This window comes from Hippocampus guttulatus, chromosome 21 (assembly GCF_054856545.1).
Source record: "Hippocampus guttulatus isolate MCC_2025c chromosome 21, RoL_Hgut_1.0, whole genome shotgun sequence".
Lineage (NCBI taxonomy): Eukaryota > Metazoa > Chordata > Actinopteri > Syngnathiformes > Syngnathidae > Hippocampus > Hippocampus guttulatus.
Window position 1 is genome coordinate 6,954,684 of NC_141281.1, and position 10,253 is coordinate 6,964,936.

Sequence of the window (10,253 nt, forward strand, 5' to 3'; positions counted from 1 at the left end):
TCCATAACTCTTGGATGATCTTGTGCTGCTTTTTTTCCAGGCACTTCACCTCACATTCCACAAAGATCCATGTTGTCAAATTACGTGTATTACAGAATAGGTATTGTATAAAAAAAAAGGGTTCCCTATTTGCTTAAGTACATGCCTTTTTTTTTTTTTTTTACTTGAAGTACTTTCAACACTTTGCAGTTCCATCTGCCTTATAAAAATTTCCAAAGAGGGGCGCTATTTCGCTAGAATCGCCTACTTATTAATCAAGGATTTAAGCCGATGATTCATCTTTGCCATGAATTGATGTAATAGCATGAAATAATCAAACAGACTCAATCAATCATTAATTCAATGGATCGTGGGGTCTGACGAGGGAGAGGAATGGCGAAGGGTGTGTGGGGAGCATCAGGAGAGGGAGGACTGAGCAGGCAAGATGAACAGAAGAAGGACACGGACGTGGAGGAGGGCAAGTGTCTCACTCACCATCAGTCACTCAGAAGGATTTATGGCAATTCATCTGCTCAGACCGACATTTTTAATTAATTTCTATATATATTTTTGCAAATCATTGGCGACTTTTACGACCAGTGGGAGGCGGAGATTGGAGAAGTTTGATGGGATTCATTCCTTTAGCTTCAACAGAAGTCCCCATCTGGCCGGCTGCTGGAGGAGTTCGACACACCAAAAAAAATAATAATAAATCCCCCGTGCACTTTTGTGAAGATGTTTTGAGGTAAGTGTGAAAAAAAAAACTGTGTGTTGTAGTTACAAGATGGTCTAATTAAGGGTGTCCTTCATCAAATAGATTAAATTTGCTCTGTATTTTTTTTTTTTTTTTTTTGGTGTACGTGTTTGGAACAGAACTTGAGATCTCAATGGAGCCACCTTTGACACCTCTTCCAGTTTTCTCATGAATAGTCATTTGGTTCAGTATTATTAGCATGTCCCACATTATTGGAACCTGAATGGACTGAGGGTAATAATTGACGAACGGGCGGTTTGTGCGTGTGATTGTTGATCGTTTCCTAGAACAATGGAGAGCAATACTTGGCTGTAACCACTGTTGATTGGGTCGTAACTCATTTGCATGAAATCGGTATTATGGGACATCTACTATTGCTATTTTTTTTTTTTTTTTTTTTTGCTTTATACAAAATTGGAAAACAGTTTTCACACCTCATTAGAAAATCCTCTGTCCCTCCTGTTACCGTATAAAGGACTCGGCATCTTTTATCCTTGCGCTTAATTTGACCCCAGAAAGTTTTAAACCCCCAGAATGCAACGATGAGTTAAATATGAATTTAATTTCTCAAACGCTTCCTTTGTTTGTTCTTCACTTCATTTCAGCAAAATAGAAGAATGCCGATCAAGCAATGATGGATCTCAGTCCCAACGCCACACTCGCACCAGAATCGTTCCTGTTTGAGATGAGCAAAGGTCTGACAGTTGATGTTTTACTAGTTTTATAAGAGCTTTGGAGAACGCGGGATTCAACCCTCTGACAGAAGATGAAGTTTGGAAGTAGTTTCTGCACCCTGAACGTTGGCGGTCGCAGATTTCCCTTCTCGGTGGAGTTGATGAAGCACCTCCCACTGAGCAGACTCAGCCGCCTGTATCGCTGCGTGTCAGAGAGCGAGCTGTTAGAGCTGTGCGATGATTACGACCGTGACAGGAACGAGTTTTTTTTCGACCGCCACTCCGAGGCCTTCAGCTTCATCATGCTGTACTTGCAGCACGGCAAGCTGCGTTTTGTCCCCCACATGTGCGAACTCTCCTTCTATAACGAGATGCTCTACTGGGGCCTCGAGAGCGCCGATCTGCAACTGTGCTGCCAGCGGCGGCTGGATGAGCGTCTGTCCGACTGCTTTGTCCACTTCTTCCCCGAAGAGGAGCCGCAAGAGCCGGAGGAAGCGCCGGATCATTGGCTGGAGAGGATGAGGAGGACCTTCGAGGAGCCCACGTCCTCGGTGGCGGCGCAAATCCTGGCCTCTGTGTCTGTGCTGTTTGTTCTCATTTCGATGGTGATGCTGTGTGCCAGCACCTTACCGGAGTGGAAGGATGCTGAGACACTGGATGAACACAGGTAGTCTCAGGAAGACCTTACTCTGCGTTTTTCCTGTTGTGAAATTGTTCTTTCTCTCTTCTCTCGAACCGGTTCTTCCCAGGATCATCGAGGCGTTGTGCATTGGTTGGTTCACCGCCGAGTGCATCGTCCGTTTCATCGTGTCTCGGGACAAATGCGAGTTTGTGCGCCGTCCTCTGAACATCATCGACCTGCTGGCCATCACTCCGTATTACATCTCCGTGACGGCCACGGTGCTGACGGGAGAGAACTCTCAGCTTCAGCGCGCCGGCGTGACGCTGCGGGTGCTGCGCATCATGAGAATCTTCTGGGTGATCAAGCTGGCTCGTCACTTCTTGGGCCTGCAAACCCTCGGCCTGACGCTGAGACGATGTTACCGTGAAATGGTCATGCTGCTGGTGTTCATCTTCGTCGCCATGGCCATCTTCAGCGCGCTGGCGCAGCTTTTAGAAGGAGGAAACCAAGACTATACTAGCATCCCTGCTGCCAGCTGGTGGGTCATCATCTCCATGACGACGGTGGGCTACGGTGACATGTACCCAGTGACCGTGGCGGGTCGCGTACTGGGCGGGATCTGCGTGGTGAGTGGAATCGTGCTCCTAGCGCTGCCCATCACCTTCATCTACCACAGTTTTGTGCAGTGCTACCACGAGCTGAAGGTGCGTTCGGCACGCTGCATCCGTAGCTCGTCGACTGATTTCATCGACTGAAAGACACTCCATAGCAACACGCTGCGGCGGGAAAGAAATACTCTCCAAAGGACTGCGAGCAACAGGTGATTGTAGATGCCGTAGACGAGTATTCCACCTCGTTGATACTCCTTTCCGGAATCTTCTATCAGATTGTAAAGCTATGCACGTCAATGAACAGGACTCAAGGTATGCTATTGCAGGAGCAAGCAGTTGCATTCTTTCTTGTTTTGCTTTTCAAGTGACTTTGGAGTTACTTTGAAAGTAAAATTCAACTTCCTAGTGAGGCGCTAGGAGAACAAATGCATTTTACCAGATATGTTTTTCCTCTCCCGTGTGGCATTTCTGCACACCAGTCGGACAATGTTGGCGTTTAGAACAACTACAGGTTACTAGTGAGACAATACTCTGCACTAGTTGACATCTGCACTCTACTAGTTCTACAAGCGAACTATTGGGTTAGTCGAATTTTATCATGTCACTAATAGTTGGCTAGTAATTAACTACTAAACCGTTTTGCCTCAGTAGTCACGTTTAGCTGTCCCGCTAGTTTGCTGAAGTTGACCTACTAGTGAGGTCAGCGAGCATATTAGTGCAAACACCTTCAGATGGATATGAAGGCGATTTACATCACTGCTCAAAGAGCTCTGTGGGAAGCTTCGGCATTTATTCAGTATCAAGGATATGAAAGAAGTTGGAGCACCTTCCCAATTCACATTCACACTGCAGCACACTGCTGTTGTATAACAAATTGCAAATCTGCCATGGTGCAGTCGTTCAACTGCCTCGCTTCACTCTGTACAAATTCAAAAAAGAAAAAAAAAACCTGGCACTTGGCTACAGCAGAGCAAAAGAACATCAGACTGCTGCTCTCTCAGGTACCAAACGATGCGAACCTCCCTCTGCTCCTCTCTGGATGTGATTGCCGCTCGTTTCATCATCTCTCGGTGAAATCTGCAGTGCCATAACCCTTTAAGGAGAGTGCCAAATAAGTTATTACACCTGGTCCTACATTTTCTGTCTGCTCTTTGCACTTTTTTTACACTCTCAAGCCAACACGGAGAAAACGCCATCATGTGTCACGTTGCACAGAACACACAAACACTCTTCATTTTTTTGATCACAAGTGACAAAGCCGGCCAGTTGGACGCTCGCTAACTAGCGGCTAACGAGACAAAGCAACCTAGTCCACATCTTCACTCACTGCGTCTTATACCTTGTGTTAGTATGTCTGCCACATCAACAGCAAAAATATTTGGTGGCAGAATAAAGCACTCTTATCGGAAAGACTTCACTTCAGGCTGTTTCTCTGTAGTTTGCACCGAGTCTGCGGTGATTCAACCGGGAACTCTCTGGAGCAGACGGTCTGCAACTGAATATGTTGGACAGTTTGGACAGTATCGACAGTTTCCATGGAGACGGCAGACTCGGAGAGGGGAAAATGAAGTGGCGGAAATGTCAGGCTCCTCGAGCTGTTGGAGTGTGAATGTCGATTATCTCACTCATACTGCTCGTCAAAAAAAATAATAAAAGTGCTGCTGGGTTAAAATCAAATTCTAGCTTCGCAGCTGAGTTTTTTTTTTTTAAACTTTATACCTAAACTTGAGCTCACTCTTCAATGAAATTGTACTCATTGATTCTCTTGGCTGCCCACCTTCCAGTTGTGTGTATGTTTGTTGTTCTTTGTCCAATCAGATTTATGTGTTGCCATGTCGATCTAATCTGCCCAGGGGCTCCGGAATCATTTCCTGCTGTCTCATGTAACTTCAGCAAATTATCTACAGCTGGGGTGTCCAAAGTCGGTCCTGGAGGGCTTGCTGTCCTGCCTGTTTTCCAGCTCACTCAAGAGCAACACACCTGATTCAAATAATCAGGAACGTTCTAATGCTGCTTCAGAGCTGGCTGATAAGCTGATCATCTGAATCAGGTGTGTTGCAGCCCAGAGAGATGGAAAACAGGCAGGACAGTGGCCCTCCAGGACTGGACTTGAACCAATCCTCACAGGACCAACACGCTGGCCACACAATGGTGTCAGCCTTTTCCAGTCCTCTGATTGGTTGGTCAGAGCAAAACTTAATATAGCAAAACATTTCTATAGCCATATGCACACTATACAGTACTTACCGGTACTTGTAATCATCAGCATGATTAATATGATAGATTTCTTTTAATTTTTTTATGGTTTTGTCATGCAGTTAGATAAATTCGAAACTGCTCCAGATTTTTGATACATTCGATTTTGTGGAGTGATCATATTTTGCTGGTATTAAGAGGTGGATTATGGCAGATTCTGACACTGGCGGTGATTCGTTTTTAAGTGGCAGTTCATTGTTATTACGGTTTTTAGATTGAAGGATGTCATTACTGTACTCAAGTCCAAAAACACATGCAATGCCTCTTTTTTGGAAACTGAGCTTTGTCCGTGAAGAGCAAAAACCATAATCCGGCTCGCCAGATGGTCTGCTTCCCTGTTGCCCATCTGGGGAAATATCTGATTGAGGCTGTTTTTGAAAGGGTGATTTGAAATGAAACTTGGATGGTGATCACAGAAAGTATTCTGTCTGTCACATTCATAGCAGGACTATTAAAACTGAGCAGATTGCTGGTGGGGAAAGTAGTACATGGTCCATGTTGACAATCATGAAAAATGAACGGTGTGAATACTGTAATGCCTGAAGGTAAGTGTGTCAAAACCCGCAGAGCACTAAGATTTTATAGTGTTTGTATTTACCAGTAAAATATTATTCATGAAACCCACCTGTACAGTAAATGAAGATTGTCCTCTTGGGAGGATTTAAAAAAAAATTCTTCTGAAGAAATTCTAAATCTAGACTATTTGATCAGCATTTTGGAGTAGATGGTTCTTCAAAATGACTTCAATTATTTGAAGAAAAATGGGTCTGCCCACCCACCCAGTGTGAAATTAAAAACTAAATATGTTGTTGCAGTATCTGCCTTTGTCTGAAAATATGCTATTTTTTTCCATTTTAATATTAAAACTGTCCGGCCGAAATACTGCTTTAAACTGCCCTTATAGTTAATAAAGGTTTTCTGACGAAGATGGTCTGACAGAGGATGAATGAAAGCAACAGAGAATGTGATAATATTCGTAAATCATTAGAGGGTGTGAAGTTATCATGACAACACTGTCACACGTTACAAAACATTCCTTGGGCATGACCAGGACAGCAAAGGTGCGAAGGATCAGATCGACAAAGTTTCTTTTCACATCTGAGTCACAAATGATTTGTCATCTCTGAGAGACACTAGTATAAGTTATCTAGGGAGTGGGGAAGCTTGTTCGTCCTGAAATTTTTAAAAACATATGCGAGTTATATTTGCCCCTTGGTTCTTTGCATTTAATTTTGTTTATCTGTGAATGTGGAAGACCTTGAAAACCCACTCACATTCTTCACAGCTTCATCATGTCACTTCCCCTCCTCCTCCTCCTGTATCTGTTAAACTGGAGACTGTCAACGTGTTGCAACAAGAAAAATGAGGAAGAAATACAGTACAGTATAACACGTCAGTAAAATGTACCAGAAGGTGCTGATCAATATTAATCATAATTGTTGCATTCACATCAGCAGCTTTTCTTCCCACAGATCCCAGGGTTTTGAATGTATATCATGACAAATACAGGATATGTTATTTTGAAGTTCCAACGTATAACATGAAATAGTAGAAATGTATGGCATGCATGAAGTGCTTTTGTCTCCAAATTGGTAAATTTGGGCGTTCACGGGTCTTCAAGTATTCCATACTTTCATTTGCTATTTTTCAATGATTTGAAGGGGCGTGGAGGAGGATCTAACAGCAAGCATGACACGCCCAACCCGGAAATACTCTACACACCCAGCATGCTTTGCGCCAAGCACATTTTTATTAAGATTTAGATTTGTTTGTTGGTAATCCTTTACTATACCCTTGGCATATTCATCTTTTACAAAAACGATTCTTTCGACTGTGGACTTTTCATGAAAGTTGAGATTTGATGTGGACACACCGTTAGTGTAAGTAGTAGCGTTTCCAATGACTTCGCCGTTCCTCAGTCGAACAATTCAGTACACTCTTGTTTCTCTTCAGATCGTATAAATCTTTCGCCTTTTACTAAAGATTTCCGTGGGGAGGAACAACAAGAGTTTTAACCAATTTTTTGATGCCCTGCGCAAGCGGGGCTTTCTCACTGGTGAAAAATAAATAAATATCCATTTTTGGGCCAAGTTAAGAAGTATTATGATCAGTAAGGAGCCGATTTTCTACTCGTATGTCCGTAGGGTGTCCCGCTTTGTTCAGGAGTGGGACCGAAATATGGTGTTGTTATCCTGCCCGGTTTAATAAAGCAAGTACAGTATAAACATTTAAGAAAGAGCGCACATATTATTGTACTTTATCCTCGTATTCATGCGCGTGGACACACACACACAAAAAAATATTCAGACAGCTGAGTAAACAAAAGTATTCAACTTTGGCGCATTCAATATGGCGATTGCGTTTACGTATGAATCTGCGACAAAGCGGGATCTGTTTAGTTTGATGTCTATGGGTAGCAGTTAGCTACGGGTCATTGGTTGTCGTTCAGTAGCCATCGGGTGGAAGTGAGTTTCAGCTGACCAGTGTGAACGATGTACTATAAATTTAATAGCATAACACAGCGGCTCACTGGAGCAACCGCCAATTCATACACCCCGCAGGTAAGAGTCATGCGAAAATAAGTATAAAATACGTCTTTTTTGGGGTTGTTTGTTTGTTTGTTTGTTTCGGCCTGGTGGACAAAATATGTCCGGGTTGGGAGATGCAGGGTGGACCTAATAATTTTCAGAGGTGGCGAAAGCACTCTCCAGTCACGCTCTGTAAATAAGAGTACACGTGTTGGTGGAAGGAGAATTGTAAAAAGAGAAGTGCCCTTGACACCCCCACATACACTAAATACGGGAGTTGAATCAATATATACTTCTCCATGTCTGACTGTTTGTGTCACCTCTGTATCTTGCAATTCTAATAATACTTATGCACCCACAATGTCTTTATCAGGGTCTGCGTCCAGCTGTCCGTCCCTCCAGTCAGTCCCCCTGTCATCTTTGCTTCTCCTACCAAGTTGGCATCTGAAGCAGGAAGCCAGGTGCAATATTTGGGAGTCAACAAAGTCCCCGACTTGCAGAGACTCTTCCAGGTAAGCTGTAGTCATGCTCTTTGCGGGCCTACTTCGGTTTAACATCTCTAGTTTTACAGACCTTATACAGTAGCTAACTTTCTTATTTTTTTTACGCAGAAACATTACTGAAAATATGGCTTATGTGTTTGCGTGGCTAACAAAGGTTTTCTGACATTCACTTGACACTCTTTCCGATGCGGTAATTTTGTTTTTAACTACAATTTGGAAGTCAACCGGTGTCATGGGACACTTTGGTGGCTCAACTGTAGTACAAATGTTATTTGTAATTGTAGGCATGGTCACAGTCATTATTCTTCCAAAGAACATCATTAATCTGCAGATGGATCAGGCAGGTCATGTGACTTGAATTGTTAAACTGTATTGAATCATTCGAAAAGGTGTTATTTCCTTGGCTGGAAATGGGTGAAATGAAGTGCTGCCACTTGCAATGTGTTTCTCAACATTGTCCTTGAGCGACTGAATTGAGCATGTTGCTATGGTTTCATCGAGGGATGTAAAGACAGCATTCTTTTCAGACAGAGAACAATTACTTGCATTTGAGGACTCGCCGATACAGAGTACTCAAAATGTGTTTTACTTTGAGTTTTGTGCTGGCCAGCACTGAGCTCTCCGAGAAGAGGCGCAACGTAATTAACCACATTTATAGGCAGAGAAGGCCCCCGACCGAGCCCGAGTAAGAGTTGTGAAAGAGCAAGTGAATATTTCCCAGTAAGTATTGTTTTATGCTCCATTCGTATGTATTGCTGTGTTTTTATGCAATAAAGTCACAGTTGCTGAAAAGTTTAGATTCACCGTACCATCACAGTCATGCTATTTTCCATTCACCCGGCATATATATTTTGCACTATGTGTTATCGCAAAGCTAGCAGACTTTGGCGAGACAAAAACAATACAGCTTGGTTGAACATTTTCATGTGAAATATGCTGTACGTTTAATTAATTCGTTTTGTTTTACGCACCCGTTTTTCAGTCAAGGGGGCGGGGGGGGGCTAATAATCATGCCCTGGCTTAACCAGGAGTTCACTGCCTCCCCCTCCAACACACCTCAGTGGATCTTGTGACCTCTGCCAGACGTATGAGAGACCCTCACTTTCTTCGATGATATTTTCAGAGGTCTGACGGAGTCCCAGTCCATCTGAAGGGGGGTCTGATTGACAAGCTGCTCTACAGAACCACCATGGGGCTGACCATTGGAGGGGCGCTTTACTGCCTCGTCGCGCTCTACTTTGCTGCTCAGCCTAGCAACAAGTGATTCCTGCACAGTCGGCTGCACAGTCCGGTATGATGGCAGGACCGGCGACAAATGGCTGGTTTGAAGGACTTTGGGGAATTACATTCAGGTTATATACTGGCACGATAAAACCGTTCAAAGTTTATTTTCTAAGTAAAACCAATAAAGTTATATTTTGTTGAAGCGTTGTTGCATATTGTTTTGTTTTTCTTTGCGGCTTTTGAAGTCAACAGTGGCCGTTCCAATGATTTGTGGAAGTATCCATCCATCCATCCATTTTCCAAACCGCTTGATCCTCACTGGGGTCGCGGGGGGTGCTGGAGCCTATCCCAGGAGCCGGCTGGAGCCGTCTCCGGGCAGTAGGCGGGGGACACCCTGAATCAGTTGCCAGCCAATCACAGAGACCAACAACCATCCACGCCCACACTCACACCTAGGGACAATTTAGAGCATCCAATCAGCCTGCCATGCATGTTTTTGGAACGTGGGAGGAAACCGGAGCACCCGGAGAAAACCCACGCAGGCCCGGGGAGAACATGCAAACTCCACACAGGGAGGCCGGAGCTGGAATCGAACCCGGTACCTCTGCACTGTGAAGCCGACGTGCTAACCACTGGACTACCGGGCCGCGATTTGTGGAAGTAGAATTTGTTAAAGCCAATGATGTGAGGATTTAAAAAACACCAAACGCTGCCGTGTTTGGATCCATCTTAAAACTCAGATGGTCAAGAAATCAAATACAAATCAAATCCGCACCGGCTTTTCTCTGAACCCCGTTGATCCTCTCTTTATGAATCCTGAACCTCCTTATTAATGTGTCCCAACAGCCTCATATTGCCAGATTACTTTGGATTTGCTGTTCTCTCCCTTTTAAAAGGAGAGCGGTGGACCTATATAATTTTTTGGGCCTTTGGGGCCACCATACTTTAGGATCCCATTTGGGCTCACAAACAAAAATCGTGTTTGTTTTGGGGATGAGGGGAGTTGGAATGGATTAATGGGATTTGCATTCATTTCAAATGGGGAAGATGATTTGAGATGCAAATATTTTTGACTTTTTTTAAAAGAAATTTACATTCAGTC

The 10,253-nt window shown here is 43.8% G+C and overlaps 1 protein-coding gene, 1 non-coding gene and 1 pseudogene across 5 annotated transcripts; all 3 read left to right on the forward strand.

The window, feature by feature from the left end:
• Positions 1-410: 410 nt before the first annotated feature.
• Positions 411-9,353, forward strand: LOC147186897 (voltage-gated potassium channel regulatory subunit KCNG3-like). 3 transcript variants are annotated; one of them, XM_086102310.1, is made up of 5 exons: positions 411-724; positions 1,339-2,074; positions 2,157-2,655; positions 2,706-2,849; positions 4,079-4,559. In XM_086102310.1, exons 2-4 carry the CDS (start codon positions 1,500-1,502, stop codon positions 2,757-2,759), a joined length of 1,128 nt encoding a protein of 375 aa, XP_085958436.1. In that variant the 5' UTR covers positions 411-724; positions 1,339-1,499; the 3' UTR covers positions 2,760-2,849; positions 4,079-4,559. The 3 variants fall into 3 exon arrangements, with proteins under 3 accessions (XP_085958436.1, XP_085958434.1, XP_085958435.1); XM_086102308.1 differs by lacking the exon at positions 4,079-4,559 and adding an exon at positions 7,798-9,353 and having other exon boundaries at positions 2,157-2,849; XM_086102309.1 differs by having other exon boundaries at positions 2,157-2,849.
• Positions 6,785-9,353, forward strand: LOC147186898 (cytochrome c oxidase subunit 7A2-like, mitochondrial; annotated as a pseudogene). The gene is made up of 3 exons (XR_015099045.1): positions 6,785-7,457; positions 7,798-7,936; positions 9,051-9,353. The product of XR_015099045.1 is annotated as a cytochrome c oxidase subunit 7A2-like, mitochondrial (transcript).
• LOC147186899 (U5 spliceosomal RNA) lies at positions 6,830-6,943 on the forward strand. Its single transcript, XR_015099098.1, has one exon. It is a non-coding gene; the product is annotated as a U5 spliceosomal RNA (small nuclear RNA).
• Positions 9,354-10,253: the final 900 nt, after the last annotated feature.

Bases quoted from the DNA above. Each gene is read 5' to 3' on its own strand.
- LOC147186897 (XM_086102308.1), top strand. From the start codon at position 1,500: ATGAAGTTTGGAAGTAGTTTCTGCACCCTGAACGTTGGCGGTCGCAGA. The intron at 2,075-2,156 runs GTAGTCTCAGGA...GGTTCTTCCCAG, and splicing joins GAGACACTGGATGAACACAG to GATCATCGAGGCGTTGTGCA.